The following is a 19,396-nucleotide window of genomic DNA, read 5'->3' as shown; positions in this document are numbered from 1 at the left end:
TATTTGCAAGAGTGCCTTAAAGGTTATTGCAAATTTATCCATTATGCAACCACAAAAATTTATAAACCATCTGCTTGGCTAGATTTCTTTTTCACAGAAGCTAGCTAGCATAACTTAAGCCTGCAAATCAGATTTGTGTATAGATCTCAAATGATAAATACATAAAACCTTAAGAAGAAAAATAGTAACAGTTTATTGATTCATTTTCCATGGCTATCTTGGTAATTTTGGGAAAGTGAGGGCAGGAAAGGCAGGAAAATTTGTTAGGGTTTGAAGAAAAGAAATTATCTTTTAGTAACTCTGCAAATTCCTGAATGCTGGTTTTAGGTCACATTTCTTGCATACATGTAACTTTCCATATATACATGAAGGAAATTGCTGCTACATACAATTCAGCTTCTGTTAGTATACGACAAAGAAGATTTTACTTAATTTATTTATTCAACAACTAAAAGAATAGCTTACAGAAAGCAATACTAAATTTGAATTCTACAATAAATAAACAGTGCACACACTCTGCTTACAAGATGTTCCTTCCCATTTGCAGAGGAACCTGCAGAAAGACCTGTAGGACAAGACCTAGGAGAGAAGAGACCTGGCCCTCTAAAAACCCAGCCAATGGCAGGGAGATCAGATGCAATTTTCTGTGCATCCCTTAAAGCGAGATCTATATAACACACACATACATTACATTAAAACTTTTCCCTAATTTCTTGATAGGCAGCTTGTTAAAAGAACCAAGTCTCTCCTTCTGTACTGGAGTAATCTATGATGGATTGACACTGGGAGGACATGTACAGTGACATCGGTATGGCCAACAGCCAGTGAACAGTAAATAAAGGATGTTTTTTTTTTCTCAGTAATAAGCAGTTACTCGTGTTCAAGGCCAGGTGAGGTCCCCTGCCCATGGCAGGGGGTTGGAACTGGATGATCTTCAAGGCCCCTTCCAACCCACACCATTCTATGATTCTATATATCCATGATATGCTACACTGTTTACTATTTCAATTAATCATTCCTACATCAACCATCCTGACATTTCTTTATCACTACAGTTCTTACTACAGGACATGTCACTTATGTTAACACCCCCTAAGAAAAGGGTCTACTGCAAAGGATAATTGTCTTTGACAACTTTGTTTCTCTGTTACTTGCTGGCAACATTTGGGCTATTTTTGCATGTAACAAAGGATGGACACAATTAAAGATGCATCTCCAACCTTTCTTTACTGTTTTCACTGATGCCTTTATCCATATGCATGGCTTTTAATCCCATTTACACCTGCAACAAAGTTATGTCTGCAGAGCCAGTTTATAACAGAATCACTAACAGAGCAGCACCTCTCTATATAAAGTGCTAAGTTTCAATATACATTTCTAAGACCTGAATAAATTAAGACTCTGACTTGAAATCAGTATTTGGAATGCAAAGTAGAATTAGCTGCTATGGAATCACACCACAGGAGTCTCAAAAGACACAGTAGGTGTACAGCCTATGTGTATTTGGGATATAAAAACTGCAGAAAATTTGCAAGCATTAGACAGAAGTCAGAAAACACAGGGGAAATCCCTTGTTTTATGGAGATAATTTTATCCTCAGGGGAAAAGCTGTCAGACATTTATAAATTACATGTGTTCTCAGGCATACATTCACAGAACACAATTCTAAGTTAAAACTTGACATTTTTAGTTATTAAACAGAATGTCAGAGTTAAACTGCTTAAACACCTTCAAGCATAAACACATTTAAGACAAAACAATGAAGATACTGAGAAAGTTTAGTGTCAAGTGGAAGACAAGATTACCACTATCCTGTTCCTCAAAGGATGCCATTAAATACCAAGTCAGAGCACTATTAACTATCATTTTTTTGTATTATCATCCAAACTTGTCACTAGAAAAAGAGGAAAAACAGTAACATCAGAATCGCTGTGTCTCTGCTCATCTAAGTGATTTGACATTTCTCTCGCATCCTTATGTTTTCTGCTGATATGGTCAGTCTTTTGGTGTGCCAAGATGTAAAAGCATGTGGGAAAGTGTGGTGGCTTGAAGGCAATCCCTTGTTTATCAGGGCATGCAGGCAGAACAGCCAGACCAAGCCCAGGGGGTTTACAGACCATTGAAATAGGCAACAATTCTCTTTGCAAGAAGCTTCTTTCTGAAGCTAATTCAATCCCAAGAATGTTTGGATAGACTTGAACTGCAAAACAGCCATAAGAATCAGAAGAAAGTTCTCACTCAATTCCTCTTCAATTGCATTAGCATGTTTCAACAACTTGTACAAGGCTCTGAAAAACCTGAACCAGAATGATAAAGGTGTTAAAAGATCAGGATTTACTTTTATCTTCAGAGACGTCTGGAGAAGCTGATTACTAAAGTACCCCTTAAAAGGGAGGACACTGCTTTCAGTCTCCATTTTAATAAAGTTAATCGTGCATTCAAATATAATAATCTAATATAATCTAATTTAATAAAGGCAGAAAACTCCACAAGGTCAAATATTTCATCAGTGCTCTCACTCTACAGCCAGTATTCAAGAATTATAAACAATCTAAGTCTTCCTGAATAAAATGGTTATTAAAGAAGCTTGCTATATAATTTTGAAGATAAATCCAGTGATATATAAAACAAATACAGTGTTGCATGTTAAGCAGTACTAGAGGCTACCAAACCAACACATTTTTCAGCTGCTGAGAATATCAACAAAGAGGTAAAATTGTCCAAAAGTTGTTATCATCCCAATAATTTGAAATTCACTCCAGCAATTGTTGAATAAAATGAACCCAATTCCAAAAACAAATCAAGAGCAACCCTAAAACAAAACAATACATTCTGGTAAAGAAAAAAATGTATATTAATAAAGGTGACCCAAACAAGAGTTATTAAAATTGAGACATTAACTAGACATGAAGTTTCTTTAAATACTTCATATGCACTACTGAATTCTATTGTTAAAGGAAATAACATTTTATATCTCATCAGGAGACTAATGAAGCTTTTGTTGTCTTTAAAGGCTACAGTAAAATTCTCAATAGATTTGTGGAGCTCAACCACTCTAAAGCTAGTAGAACCCAGCATTTTCAAAGATTTGCAACACAGGTGACTTTTGAGGTCAGTCATAAGAAGGCAGAATAAGACAAATAGGAAACAATACATTTCACATTACGGAGATAATGAAACCTACGGAAATATGCTGCAAAAAAAGGGAAAAAATTAGTTACCTGGAACAAGTTCCATAACAATATATATAGGCTGTCGTTGAGTGCAAACTCCTATAAGTTTTACAATATTAGGATGATCATATTGTTTGAGTATTCTGCAAAACAGACAAGAAGTTTATTATATTAATAAACTTAATTGTACACGCTGATGAAACATTACAGGAGAATATCTAAAACCTTTAATGTTACTTTAATGGAAGATGTCAATATTGTTATCAAAGAAAAAAATATCCTTACTGTTACCAAAATTAATGATTTGATAGACTCTGTTAGATCAATCACCACTCTGTTTGAAATGAAAATCAAAATAATAAACTAATAAATCAAAAATTATTCTTATTGTAATTTTACCATTTGTCTATATGACACTTATCTATATAACTAAAAAATGGCCTGATAGAATCCATGTATATAATCAGAATTTCAGTGGTGGACCAGAAGCAGAGCTACATCAAAACAGTATGCACAGCTTGCCTGTATGCTTCCCCGCTGCACTGTTCAAAAGCACACGTGTTCCAATATTACTTTGAGAGAATTATTATTACAATAAGTTTTAGAAGACTATAAGGACATCAATTTTGAGAATTAAATGAACAATTTACATCTTTTGACACAATGCTTTAATAAGAACATCTCCAGCCTAAAACAGCATGCTAAGATTTGTAAGCGAAAAGAAGAGCAAGAAAAAATTCTACAGGGACCTTGTAACTTAAATGTTTGTTCTGATATTTGCTGACTCAAAGCACCTCCTCTTTTTCTCTTTTTCCCAAGGATCAAGAGTAAAATACTAATCTACACACACATTTAGCGAAAAATAACACATTCCATTTTTTCAGACCATTTCTTCCCATTAGTGTCAAGCTGCTTAACAAATGACATATATCTGCTGTTGCCAAGTTACAAGTTTTTTAAAATTATTCAATAGATAGGGTGTCTGATCCTCATTCTATAAATGTAGATAGTATCTTTTATTTTCCAATACTGATCATACTAGCTTGGGAGTGGAAATTAAAACATATGAAGCCTCAAAGCGAGAAGAAGCAAGGTTATTTAAAAATTATGACATTTATATCAAGACAGCCCTCTCCCTGGAGTCTCAGAATCTACCTATGTACATCAGCTGACACTCAGAATGCTTTGCACATTGTGTCATGTCTGTAATTTGAAAAAGAAGCATATAATCTCCTGCTGATTGACACAGTATAAAATACCTCTATTGGAGCAAACTTTTCTTACAAAGAGAAAATAACTGCATGGGGTCTATACCCCACTAAGAAAGTAATCTAGGCACATTTGATCACCTCTACTAGCCACGAATATAAGGCAGGAGTTAAGCCTGGTATAATCACACTTAAATTAACAGCATCTTCCAGTCTTCTTATCCCAATCCTTATGGCATATCTTAGAAGTTCTAAATAAAAGCACTTGAGACAACAAAATTTTATTTTACAGGCATTGCTTGCTTTGTCAATGAGATGTTTTCAGCAAGCAAAAATGCCACTGCATTCACACGTTAAAAATGCCAATGTTTAGTTACCAGGGCAACAGTTGCGGAATGTACTGAGGGAGAGAAAAGAAGGAAAAGTTTGACTACTGCTTTTTTAATTTTTCAGAAGGCCAGGTTTTGTAAATGCATCTGGTGATAAAAACTGAAAAAACTGCCACAAGTAATTTTAGAGAACCTACCTGGCTTCAGACAGAAATTTTATTTTCAGTTCCTGAGGAAGATCTTCTTTGCAAGTTTTTACAGCAACAGGGGTTTTATCCTTTAATGTTCCTTTATACACCTCACCAAAATTACCCTGAAATCAGGAGAAAAAAGATCATTCTAAGTAAATAGCATCTTAATTCATTGCCAGAAAAAATAATGCAGAGAGCTACTAAAAGTGGACCATAACTCTGGAATGTGTTTATGAAGCCAAATAAGATTTTCTTTCAGTATCTGCCCTAACCAAAGCCATTCACTCTGACATAGTACATCTATTATATGGACACAGCATATGAGTTCTGTTTTGATCTTGCTGGAAAGAGGAAAAAAACACCATTGATCAAGTAATTAGAATTTTCTCATAAAACCTCTTAGTAGCTTTTCAAATCAACTGACAGTGACTGCAGTGTTTTGTTCTTCTTATTCTTACTCCTGCACTCTTATATTTTCACACTATTGTATTTTGTGAATAGTTTTTAACTTGCAGTCTGGAAGAGACCAAAAACTGATCTCAAAAACTGTGACAGAACACACCAAAATAACATAAACATTCTCATATACGAGAAAGAAAAAATACAAAATATGAAGAATGAAAACACTGAATATTAATTTTTATCATAAATTAAACTCACTGCAAAATGTATTGCTGTGTGTGGTGATCCAGAATTTCTTTAAAACCCAAGCTCAGCACTGCTCTATAAAGACAAATCTGTAAGGCTCTCATTTGCACAAGACTTTAGAAAGCAGCTCCTTTTATAATCAGACATTTTAGGTAGTGAAGAACAAATCCCCAAGACAATTTAGGGTTTTTTTAGCTTTCGCAGAAGAGAAATTAAGTAATAAATACCATAAAAGAACCCACCACATGCATTTTTATTTAATAAAAACAAATGGAAAATTAACTAGGACACAAATTGAAAGAAGAAGGAAATTGTGAGGTATAAACACTGGTATCAATGAAAAAAACCCTCGAGAGAAGGAAACAAGCAGAAAACTATAGATCTCATACTTCTAGTTAAGATTTGTATTTCCCAAAGAATATGCACAACTCAATTTTGAAACTGTGTCTGATTAATTTCTACACATACTATACTTCTGTGTCCTGGTGTCTGGGGCTGCATGCGACTTCAAAAAAGTCTGCTGGAGATGTTTTCCTTCCTTTCCTGAGTGATGAAGATTTCATTACATCATGCAGCTGAATTTAGTGTTGCCAAAGAAAGATGACAGAAAAGGAAAAAAAGAAACTCACAGATGGAAAAAAGTAACGTGCTTCCAGTAACAAGGGAAGAAATGCAGGGCTGAACATGCCTGCAGAATTATTTTCTATATGCTGAGACAAGGAAGATGTAGTTGGCAAGCGAGGCTCAGGATCTCTGACAGCACTTCTAAAGCACTTCCAGAGGCTAGCACACTACCTCTCAGATCTGAAATGGCATGAGGCGCCCAAGGTAAGCAGGTGAGCTGCTCCCAGGCCACTTCTCCTCTACCATTCTGGTCAGAAGTATTTAACAGTGAAATCTGAACTCACCCTGAGCTTTATTTAAGTCTTGAAAATGCTTTACTTCTTTGTTGACAATATTGAAGTAATATTAGATACATGATTTTTAGTATAGCACATTCTTATTATGCAACTTTCATTTTGTGGGGTATTATGGAATTAATGCTGAATAAATAAACTGACCACTCACCCCTGAGGTGAAGGAAAATCTTCATCTTTTCTAAAGCTCACATCTTTTACACATTAAAATTTTGTGCTTTCTTCCTCATCTTTTCCAGGCCACTCAAAGTTTTGTAGACTCTCAGATTTCTCACTTCTGTGGTGAATGGCTATAGTTTATTTCACATTTTGTCATACAGATGCTGATGTTCCTGTCATTCTTATCTTTTTTTAGTGGTGAATGCATAAGAATCATGCTGTGTTCCAATAAAGTTTTTAGCCTGTTCTGTTTTTTAAAGAACATCCTTCTATAATTAGTTTAAAATTCTGAGTTGTCTTTACTGAATGTTAAAAATGCTTTGTGCCAAAAACATGCAATACACATGTAAATTGAATTTACTGAAAATACTTTTCAAATTGCTTTAACTGTCTTTACACATCAAAACTATTTCATATTTCTTTTTTAATAAGTCAAAGCTTTTTTTTTTTGTGGCTGGAGCATCTTTATTTTTCTCCCTTGATACTATCCTCTTTAAGAATGTGAAGATCCTGCAGTACCTGTATTTTATTAAGGCACAGCTCAATACAGTCATACTTTTTGTCCTCTTAATCTGCCAAAGAGCTTTCATCCTGGGAAACAGAAATTTATGGCAATATTTTATTTCCCCATTCTTGAATTTCTTACTAATTTTTTTAGTGTCTACCATAGTAATAAGGTAATTAACTGCTTTCATTTGTCTCTTTCTCATTTAATCTTATTTTCTCAGTTTTTGGAAATTCTTTTCAAACTACTCTGTGTCCAGACTAGCACCCAAACTGGTCTTTGCAGGTGCAAAGGTGCCAAAAAAGTGAGGAGTTTGTCTGATTTTAAAGACTTGTAGTTCCTAAGCAGATTTTGTAAACTATATGTTTATGAACTACACAAGATTTAATACGATTGTGAAATTACCTAATTCCATGAAAGAATGAGTGAAAATAATCCTGCACAAGCAATTAGCATTTATTTTAATAAGTAATTAGTCATCCTACCAAATTTTAGACACAAATGCATAAACATACACCTGTTTCTCTACATGTTTTTATTTATTTTGCAACATTTTTCTCCAACTACAGAAAGTAAAACAGCCACATCATGCTTTATAGAAATCTAGTTAGCTCAAAACACTTCCAGAAGAGAAAAAAACATGCTACTTAAATACTTTCAGCACAACCATTATAATGTTTACTAGCAAGTGTGATTTACATCTGTTTAAAGCATAAGGCTGTCTCATGTATTAGCATAAAAAATGACATAAAAATTACATACCAGAGCAATTTAAAAGAAAAGGTATACAGAAATAGCTTAATGATTACAGTATACTTATCAAATGTTATTTAGCTCACGTTATTACTTACTTTGCCCAGTAATTCCCCCAGTGTGACATCTTCATGATTGAGAACCCACTTCTTATCCTATGAAAAGGAAAGCAGAATTTTCAGTCTGTGCAAATATACAAGAGACAGTTTCTTTAAGATACATTTCAGTAGAAATGGAGCTGAAGAACATTTAGAACACTCAATCAAAAGCATATCAAGAAATTTTAAAGCTGAGCATTTATAGTTCAAGAGTTTAGAAACCTTGCTATACAATAAAATAGTGAGTGATATCGTATGGCAAATTTTTATTAGAAATTAAGCCTACAACATGATGGTATGTAGATAGATTAGCACTATGTAAAGTTTCACACAAGCTCTGGAATTATATTTAGCACCCTGATTTTAACAATTTGCCAAGTGAAAATTAGTTAAGAAAACTTCATTTTAGTATACGAAGTAACTTACTACTACATCAAAGAAACTCACACTTTTTTCTCCTCAGTGCACATGGAAATGAACTGATCTTCTGACTTGTCAACAAGACACATATTTGAATCTCTTAAATCTTTTCTGGAACTACAGGCAACTACTTGAAAAGATAACACATGGCAGGTAAAACATTTGTCCAGGCATTGACCATCCGCTGTGCTGGGCCCTGGTGTCCAGTTCTGGGCCCTTCCATTCAAGAAGGACATTGAAGGGCTGGAGTATGACCAGAGAAGGGCACTGGAACTGGGGAAGGGTCTGGAGAGCTAGTCTGATGGGAAGCAGCTGAAGGAGCTGGGGGTGTTCAGTCTGGAGAAAAGGAGGTTGAAGCCAGGTGGGGGTCAGTCTCTTCTGAGAGAGATTTGCCACATCCCAAATGAAAGGCAAGAGGAAATGGCCTTAAATAGTGCCAGGGGAGGTTCAGATTAGAAATCAGAAAAAAATTCTTCACTGACACAGTGGTTAGGAATTGGAGTAAGCTGCCTAGGGAGGTCATGGAGTCACCCTCTCTGGAGCTTTTTTGTCAAACATGAATTCAGCAAATCTAAAAAGGGGAGGGGATCATTGCTATTGTGATTTCTGCACTTTTGTTTGCAAGTATAATGTCACAAGTGTGCATTCTAGAGACTCTGAATGCCTCCATTAACCCAAACTTCCAGCACACAACACCTCTCAGTCCTATCCCAAGAATTCATTCCTGTACCACACCACCATGCTGCATGATGGAAACCAATCTTTACTATATCTCTTCCCTGGGTGGGAAATTGTGAGACTTAGGAGGAAATTCTCAATATACAATAGTTTATTTTCCCCCTATACACGAGATTATTGCTTAAAACTATAGCCTCACTGATCAAACATCATAAGAAACATATTTCCTTCATCTCAGTTGATACTTTTTGCTGAATGAATGTCACATTCAGAAGCTGTTATACTACAAATAGATAGTAAGTGCCATCAAACTGCACACTCTTTCAATAATAATATTTAAGTTTAAGAAAACAATTTGCAAAGAAAGCTGTAAAAAAACCAAACACACAAAATTATTACTTAGAGGTATTAACATAAGAGTTTTTAACATTGAAATAGGTGTAATAAAGCAAAAAAGTTTAAGAATTAAAATTGAATGGATTTTTTTACTGCTTAACTACAAGGATTCTGTACTTCAGTGAATAACTTCTTGAATAAATTGACAATATGACATTTCAAAAGCTTGTTTATGAAGGAAAAAAATCTGATAATTCTTCAGAGAACTAACCAAAGAAAATAACATCATAAACTGGAATCAACTTATCTGTTGAAGGATTTATTACCATTGCATCTTTACATTAATCATTACCTGTACTTTTTATTAAAGCCTTCAGTAATTTCTTATACCACATTAACTCATTCATTGATTTATTGTGGTTCTGCCAGATTTTTCACAATCATAGAATTATTCAAAGCTTGATCAGCTTCATTAGATATAACTCCTATAAACTGCACAAAAGCTGTTTCTTCAGCAGACAGTAAGAAAAAATCTAACAGAAGAGAGAGTCATGTACATCATACCAGTGTACAATTCTGACACTGAAAAAAAAAACCAACTAAATTTTCTAATTTGCAATGTGTTAGATATTAATTTAAATAGTGTTCAAAACACATTGTCACTGGTTCAGGTAATTGCCTTTAATTAACAAATATATGATTAATAAAATATGAACAATAAGGTCAAAAATAACAAGACATTCTACTGCAAGTTTGTTGTCTCACTAGATCTACTTGAATTGCTCTGAGTTTATTATGACATCATTTAATAATCTGAGTAGCTGTCAATAATTAAAGACATCAATAAGGCACCCTTATCAATGTCAAAATCAATGCATAAATATTAGCACTCATAAACAAAGGTTATGAAATAATGTCTCTATCTGATCATGAAGTTCATGATCTTCTCTAAGTGCTTAATTCTGACTGTGAATAGAATGTAAGTATTTTTCCAGTTGTCAAATGCCATTATGCTACAGATTAATCAAGTGTGCAAAAGATATTGAAAGTTACAAAAGAAATGTGACAGCAAAATGGGACAAAAATATTCTTGAATGTAGGTATAGATCAACAGACACTTTAATGCACATCAGTCCAAGTCACAGAAATTTTCATTTCAATAGAGTTAGTTGCTTCTAAATCAAATGGAGCAAATCCATCCATCCAGCAAATTTTTGTACCTAATCAAAGTAATGTGAATGACAGCAAACAGAGCTCCTGAGACTATTAATGCCCATTAATTTCACCCAGAAGAAAGATGCTTATGATGCAGTCCTCCTCTTGTGACATCACTATAAATCTCTCTTTACCTTGTGCTTGTTCAGATTTTTCTCTTGTTAATTTTGGACCACTGAATATAAAAGCACTTCGGAAAAATTCAGTCAAATTTTAGCACTTGAGCATATTCATTTGTAATCTTAATTATATACCTTGTTTCCAAATGGAATTATTTGGGAAATCTACAAGCTTTCCCACATTCTGCTTTATTTCTGTCCTCCAGCTTCCCCCAGGAAGAGAAACTGAATTACATGAACATCACACTTCAAGCACAGATTTACTAGTAAGATGATGGGAATCCTATCAGTTTATCTTACCTTTGGAGGTACTGCTACATCTGTTGCTACATCTGGTCAAACACTTGAGAAACAAGTTGTCAACCAGACAGTTCACAAAGGGGAGAAGAACTTGGTCAGCCTTGACAGTTACCCTTCCCCAACAGCCAAGCACTTGATAACCCACATCACCCACAAGGTTTTTATATGCAGCAGCTTGCTAGTGACTACCTTTCTAGACTCCGTGCAACTACCCAGCACACTTGTCTGATTTCAAGAAAGATAAGCATTTTCAAAGAGAAGAGTTATTTCAAAAGTTAATTGTAACTGACAAAAACCAAACCTCAAATAGATTAGTAATTAAAGAAATAAAACTTTCAATTGTGAAAAGGAATACTTAGAAATAATCAGAAATGTCTCCTTTTACTCATAAAATAAAGTATTCAGGATATACAGTATTCTTTTCCTGGGTACGCAGCATTCCTTTTATAATGTTAGGATGTTTCATGGTTCTCTAGGCCATGATAAGGTTCAAACCTTGAACAGTTAGCAGAAATTCAATTGTTCATCAATCCTTACTTCAGTGAGCATACAGAGGAGTTGTATGCAAGGCACTGAGAACAGTTTGAACAGCAGATGGTTGCTGCAAAAAATGAAATCTCATTTTCTTTTTCTGAGCTATGAAGCTGAAATGTTGTCACTATTACCCTAAACATCTTCAAAATACCTAAGTGCAGTTTTTATCCTGCCCATCTCCCTTCATTAGGAGAAGCTACATCAAAGAGATCACAAATTACTATACTAGGAAGAAAGCTTACAAATTATCTGCAGTAAGTTGTAGCAGCTTTCAATAAAACAGAAAACATAATCATGATCTAATACTTAGTGTTCAAGTTCCTTTAGCATTATTTTTCTAAAATTCTCAGTAACAATCTCAATCATTAAGAATTCTGAAATGGTACTTTTTCAAATTAAAAACCAGCAGTAAAGCAATTAGAAAGTAAACTTTTAAAAATAGATGTTTTGATAATTAGGTATGAATTTATGAGCCTCAGCTTAAATATTTGGTTCTAAAAATCTCACAATTTCTAAAAGGATAGAGAAAAGGGAGGGGGGGAAAGCCACCTCTGCTTGTATTCAGTTTCAGAGAACCACTAAACACCACCAAGATTATTACCCAAACTCCAAAGCAAGATTTTTTAAAGAGGAAGAGTGAGGAAATCCTGATCAGGTTCCAACACAGTGTAAGTAAGACTTTTATGTTATCATCGCTGTTATTTACTCATCTCATGTTCCCTGTCACATTATTTACTCTTCCTAGTTCAGAAGGCAGTATCTATAGCAAACACTGTCACTGTTTTTCATCTTAATTGTAGGTGTAGCAAAAGTGAAAAAGGATAAAAAACTCTATAGGCTGGAAACTTCAGCTGATTTAGGGAGCCCCAGAAGGAATCTACCAAAACTTATTGCTTTAAGAGAACTCAAAATATATGACTTTCCAATCTTAAGAATCTATCCCAGAACAGCATGTGGCATTTATGAAAAACCTAAATATCCCCCCCCAACCTTTCCCTCATCCCACTACATGAATTCTTAACATTCTTCTAAAAAACCTTGAAACAGAGGGATATTGTCAGCATCTCAGGAGTCAAGTGCATAAACACACATGATGCCCATTTCTTCATGTTTTAAGCAGAAAAAATGCATCAAAAATACTTTGGAAAGTATTATTTGCTCTCCTTCTTCCAAGTTAAATAGGAAATATCAGTAGTGTGAATCACTGCAGCTAAGAGCTATTTTTCCACATCAACAAAAATGGAAAGTTAATCTTTCATTTCCAATACTAAGGATAATTGGAGTAAAATTCTTTTTATGGCTAAGAAAATCAGAATCACAGACAATTTTCATCAGATGGGTATTCAAATCTCACTTATCAGAACTTGATGAACCAGACAAAAAAAAAAAAGTAACAGCTGGGTACATGTGGATAGGGTTTATCAATGTAGGAAAGAGAAACTGTCTTTTTAGAGAAGTACTATTTTTGATACCACCTGTGCTAGTAGATCTAATATTCATATCAATTTCATGAATCATAAAATATGTGTTTCAAGTCCTTCAGATTAAGTACAGAAATAAAGGTAGTTGATGGGAAAGATTTTTCATAAGAAAAAGTGGGTTTTACAGAAGGGGTTTTGAAAAACCTCACTGGCAACTTCTTTAAAACCGTTTCAGAATAAAGATTTATGAGCTGTAAAAATTGTTATGGAAGCTGCTTTGCATTATTAACAGCACTGTATTAAGCCACACTGATGAAACTCAATGTGAGCTGTAAAAGAGAGTAATAGCACAGACAGGTTTAGCTCCTTGGGAAAAAAGTACTATTTTATCTGACTTCTGTTACATAAAAACTCTGTGAATTTCAACCCTCCTGCTAAACCAAATTCTAAATTATCATATAACAGGAGGAGAGAAGTACGATTTGGAAAAGCTACTGTGCAATTTATAAACTGCAGAAGTGACCTCAGATTACCTGCACAGCTGTTTTTTGACCATTCTTTCTTGAAGGTCAGTAGACAAAGTGACTGTACAATTCAATATACAATACCCATTTTCCTCTGGGTTTCCTTTTGCAGTACTTCCCTTAGCTTATGTTTTCTTATGCATGAAAGGACTAAAATGATGCTGAGGATATTTCAGGAAAAAAACAGGAAATAAAGAAAAATAAAGAAGTTTAAAAAACAACCGAGAAAAGAAAAAGACATAGAATGTGAAATCCTTAAGCACAGGAAAAGTCAAGTTTATGTCAAAACTATTATATTTCAAGCACATTAAAACACACACTATTCCTCTCGACTGAATACAGTAAATTCAGCTACCAAAACAAAGTACTCTGAATCATCTGTTAACCCAATATATTCCAACAAAAAATTATCAGCTCTGGATCAGGTATGCCCAACAAAACACTCAAAGGCAAACAAAACCATGGGGTAACGTGGTTTTCCTTTAAACATTCCATGCAATTTAAACCGAGAGGAATGGAAAAGCAAAGTCACATTATGCATGCACAACACCCTCCCCAAACACTCAATTTATTAAAATGGGCTAAAGTATTTTCACATATGTGCAAACACATTTCACTTCCACGCACACATGAAAAGGTATGTCAGATGGGGCTGGGGGAACTACAGGTGTTTGTAATAATGTCCAAGACAGTCTCCTTGAACTATATAAGACATTTAGCCACATACTTAGTTCTATCCTGACTTAACTTCAAAAATATCCAGTTGTTTCCAGTTAGAAGATGTCTTTACCCCAGGAAGAGAAACGCTTAATTCATCCCTCAAAATAATGTCAAAGTTTCAGTGGTCAGCATGCAATGCCGTTCAGAGTGCTACAGTTCCACATTAGAGCTTCCACCAAATTACTATTGTCTTCAAAGCAAAACCTCAAGATCCTTCACCCTATGTTCTTCTAGCCACACCTGCTCATTTTGCACTGTCTTTCATAATCTTCAGACAGCATGTTAAAACCACTGAGCTGGAACAGAAATAACCTGTCCAAATTTCAAATAATCTGCTGTATTAGCTAATTTGTGACTGAGAGCGCAGGAAAAAGGCAAAGCCACATAGAATGGAAACTGCAGCCTTAACTTATGAGATTTCAGTGTACCAGTGAGCTTGGCCTGCATTCCAAGCAAGATGTTGGCTTTGAATCAGAAGTCATAAAACATCACATAGATGCCAAGAGTTTAAAAAGAGCATGTTGCACTGGATTTTTTACATCACGTGCATACAGTTCTTTAACAAGATACTGGTAATTTCTCACATACCACTAACTCATTATTCAGACAGGAAAAGCTCTGGAAAATCTCTTAGCAGTAGAAAAAAAGCCGATCAATTAAAGAAACACAAAGGGAAGCAGCACACACACCAAATGGCTATGGTAGATATTAGGAGATTCTATTATTACTTTAGTAATCTTCTAAATGCTGTCTTCAGCAATCTTTTTTCTCCTGTATTAGTGACAAAATTTTCCTGTCTGGTCTGTAGCAATCTACGCTTTGTTACTGTGCTGGTCTGGCCGTGGTAATTTTGTTCGCAGTAGCTAGTATGGGGTTATATTTTGGTTTTACAAGTTAACTTACTCTCTTGAGAAACATGATTACATGTTTATGGTATACATGTGTGCACATCCCTCTCTAAAATTAAACATGAAATGTAAACAGTGAACATGAATGTTTTGAAGAATTTACCACCTCTTCTAGCAGCTGTACAAGTAGCTGCGAGGTGACAAAGTTAAGACAACTGACACCAAACAGACCAAAGGGATATCCCATACCATACAGCATCACTCTTAGCATATCAAGCTGCTCAAAAAGAAGGAAGGGGGAAGATGTTTGGAGTGAAGGGATGTCGTGGTGCCTGCACTTGTGCTCCCGCAGTTGCAGAACTTTGCCTTCCCCCCTTGTTGATCTGCATGAGGCTCCTGTCAAACCCTTTCTCCAGCCTATCCAGGTCCCTCTGGATGGAAACTTGACTCTGGTGTATCAGCCCCTCCTCCAAGACTGGTCTCATTAGTAAAACTGCTTGTTAATGAAGAAGTGGATGGAGAAAGGATTGGACGAAGTACTGACCGCAGGGGTACAGCAGTAGTTACTGGCCTCCAATTAGACTTTGCACCTCCTCTGGGGGTGATCTTGATTTTAGTAATAAACTATGTAAATCACTGGCAACTCTATTAGGAAGAAATCCCAGCGACAGAAAGGATAGAATTGGTAATAGCATTTACTTCATAATGAACTGAGCATGAAATCCATGCACTACCCTCAATAGCAGGCTAAGTACTGTATTTACCTTGCAAATAAAGAATCCTGAAGCCTTACCTATTCTCACCTCTGAATTCCTCCTTAATCAACATTTAAATAAACAGATCTTGAGAATTCAAACACTATTACATACATCAGATGCACAAACCTGATTTAAGAAAAACGTACCCTTCTTACCCTGTAGCTCCTTTTGTGTGTATCCTTTATTCCTCCACAGCTAAAATGTCATTTCAATCCTTTTTAACATTTTGTTCCACTTAAATTGGTGGAGGCCAAAATACCTAAGCAACCACAAGCTACTTCACAAATGTGACTCTACAAAGGAACTTAAGAGCACAGACACTCATTCCTGTTCTTAATCTACACTGTGTTTTCTGACCCATGAGAGCCCATGTTCAAGGAAGGTCATGTGCTTGTCAGCCGCATGCTATGAAAATACTGAAAACTCAAAGCATTATTTGCATTATTTGCATTAAAGTCATCCTGACTGCACTAGAGAAAAAAAGAAGAGGAATATAATTAGAGGACTACAAGAAGTTTACAACTGACAATTTTATAGAAAATAATTATTAGGGAACGTCTGAATTCCAAATATGGGGAAGAAGTCAGAATCCATAAAAAAAACCCTAAGTATGTTAGTTCAGCAAAAAAGCTGCAGCAATCATACACAATTCTAATATAATTTTTTATTGCACTGTATTAACATCTGGTTATAAAGCTTCTTATAAAAGCCCCAGTTTTTACAAATGCTTCGTAAGGCACAATTTACACCCAGAATATTACAGAACACAATCAATCCTTTGATTTTCACATGTATGTACAAATGATCAGTAACAAAATCTAGCAAATCTAAATAATCTTTGATGAAGGATGCTTTAATTGAAGTAGTTTATTCTTTTAGCTGTCAGTTATGAAAAAAATTTGTCTTAAATATTTAATTTAATAATTTTTACCCCTTCCTAACAACATACCTTTTTACTTTTTATAAGAATGAATGGCTTGCTTCCATCTCTTGCTTTATAAATTTTACTTATTTTTTCTACTTCCTAGAGTTTCAGTTGTGTTTGAGAAAACTCATTTTATTCAATTTGCACTCCACACAGCAATATGGCATTCTGTAATTTTTTTATATGAAAGTTGTACAGAAAGTAGGAATGCACATGCACATGTTGCCGATGTTTCATTTAAAGTTTCAAGGACAGATATTTTTCTTTATGAGATTGGTCAAAAATTACATTGTGTTTGTTAAAATGAAATTCATATACTTGATAAAATACTTTTTTCCCTAGGTTTGAGCATAATGCTTACACCCTTTAGGAGGGTTATCTTTCAATTTTAATCTAAACCTGATCATGTAAAGAAATACCAGAAAAACAAGACTGAACCAGAAACATTCAACAGTGCAGATGTTTATTGCCATGGCCTCTTAAAAAAACTATAAAAAACTTTGACCACTGAATATAAACCAATCCTTGTTACTCTTTGTTCAGGTAGCCTTATCTGCCTCCATTATTATAAGGTATTTTAATGAGATTTTTTTAGAAAATAAATCCTTTCAATTATTAAACTAGTCAATATATCTGAAACTATACATAAATTTGGTTCAGTACTTTGTTAGCACAAAGAGTAAATTACGCTCTTTTTTCCCTTTTCTCTACAGGATGACATGCCTTGACAAGTACAGGCCCCTATTAAGGATGATGCATTCCTTTTGTTACCTGACAGAAATATTGCAATAATCTCTGCTAAAAAATGTTAAAAGCAAATCTTGTGACACTTCTCCAAATTCTAAAGGAATGAGAATGTAACTGAAATGCACCTCTAATACTAAGATATGAAACTCTGCTCTCAAATGTCAATAGCTGCAGGCTATTGATTCATTTTGTGCATGTTCAATAAATACATTCATTTCCTACAAGTATGTCTTTTGAATATTATAAACACTCACTTTAATGGTGATCAATTTCCTTAAAGAAAACTGAAGATATATTTTGACATTTAAAAATGCATGTATTTTTACCCCACCCATGAGAATTACAGTTTTAGGCCAAAAACCAACACCCAAAGATCATTACCACCAGGTGCTTCCTGGCATTCCTAGAATGCCTGGCCAAATTGGTGGGTATCACACAGGTAATCCAGGGTGCCACAAGAATCCTCTTTGGAGTGACATATCTAGCCAAGGTAGAGCTGTAATAACTGCATCACTCCCTGCTACAGGTGCTTCTGCCCTTTGGGGATTCCTGCTCCTCAAGAGTTGTCCTCAGGTCAAAGAGACTCAAGATGATCTTCCCCACAGGGAGCACTATTACTGCCACTGCTTCCCTCTGCAGCACCTTAATTGTCTCCAGCCATGAAACGAGCATCTATAATTGTGTGGCGGCATTACTTTGTGATAAACTTGGCCTTTGTAAGTCTTCTTGTTTCTATTCAGTATCTCCCAGCAGGCGTAAGAACGCTTCCCTGAAACTGAGACTGTTCAGCAGCCTCCTTCAATTCCTCCTCCTCTGCTTTGCTGGCCTGAGGGGCACACACTACCTGTACTCTAAGCACATGTGTTGTCTGCAACAGTGAACCTCAGCTTGCTTTGCTAAAATAAAATAAACACCATCCCCCCACCCCCCACCCCAGAAAACCCATCAAGAAAAAAATTAGCGTCATTTCAGATTTTTACTAATGGATTTTCATGAAGAAAATCTAACTTAAATTTATAGCTCTTCAGAATTTCTTTCCGTGTCTAACTAACTCATCAATACATTCATACTTTGCAAGACAGCATCAGATCTCCAGAGAATTCTCACGTCACCTGCGAACTTATTTATTAGCACTAGAAACACTAATAAGAAATGCCTGGGTTTTTTTCTTTCAGCACTTTTCTTTCACCCCCTCATTTATTAGCCATCATCTTCCTATGTACATAAAACGTATCAGATCATATCACAGGCTTCTTTGTCACACAAAAAATGGATCCAGAATTTTAAAATTGAAGTTACTAGTAACAAACACATGGCTTAATTAATCTGATAAAGCAGCAATTATTATTTTTCCTTAAGCTCAGAATCTGAATTAACTACGGAGCATTCATATACTATGACTATTTCAGCACTAGTGAAATAGTAGCAGAACTCCAGAGCATATCAATTGGTGCTCAGAATCTGAAACATGTATTTGGGAGAAAAGCATCATTTCAGGCTAAATCTTTCCTGGTTCTGAAAAATGAACTCTGTCCCATAAGCAGGTATGCATCCTGGGCAGATTTGCTTCAAAGGTGCATTTACGATCCAAGTGAAAACTTCAATACAGGTACACTTAAATAAAAACGGTATTTCTTTTTTTTTTCATGATTCCCTTTTCTAGTAGTCAAACTGAAGCACACTCACACCTTAATACATGTTTTGTAATCTGTAAAAATATAAAAAGAAATTATATTTCAAGAAATCTAAAAACCTTCAAAACAGGAGGTCAAAGATGTTGGAAGTTTAAAATACATCCAGTATGGTTAAAACAGCATTTTTATATAGTAAAGTCTCTGGGTGTGCTTTGAGTTACTCAGTGGCTTTGTGC

General features: G+C 35.0%; 1 protein-coding gene across 5 annotated transcripts in view; it reads right to left on the bottom strand.

Moving 5' to 3' along the window:
* The window catches only part of FER (FER tyrosine kinase), a 154,223-nt gene that overhangs the window by 43,903 nt on the left and 90,924 nt on the right, over positions 1-19,396 (bottom strand). For all 5 annotated transcript variants that reach the window (XM_038125679.1, XM_038125683.1, XM_038125682.1 and 2 more), the window contains exons 14-16: positions 7,982-8,038; positions 4,908-5,023; positions 3,222-3,316 (exon numbers count right to left, since the gene is read on the bottom strand). In XM_038125679.1, the coding sequence (XP_037981607.1) occupies positions 3,222-3,316; positions 4,908-5,023; positions 7,982-8,038 (268 nt within the window). The remainder of the gene's footprint in view (positions 1-3,221; positions 3,317-4,907; positions 5,024-7,981; positions 8,039-19,396) is intronic.

This window comes from Motacilla alba, chromosome Z (genome assembly GCF_015832195.1).
Source record: "Motacilla alba alba isolate MOTALB_02 chromosome Z, Motacilla_alba_V1.0_pri, whole genome shotgun sequence".
Taxonomy (NCBI): Eukaryota; Metazoa; Chordata; class Aves; order Passeriformes; family Motacillidae; genus Motacilla; species Motacilla alba.
This window is presented reverse-complemented; position numbering and strand designations above follow the sequence as displayed.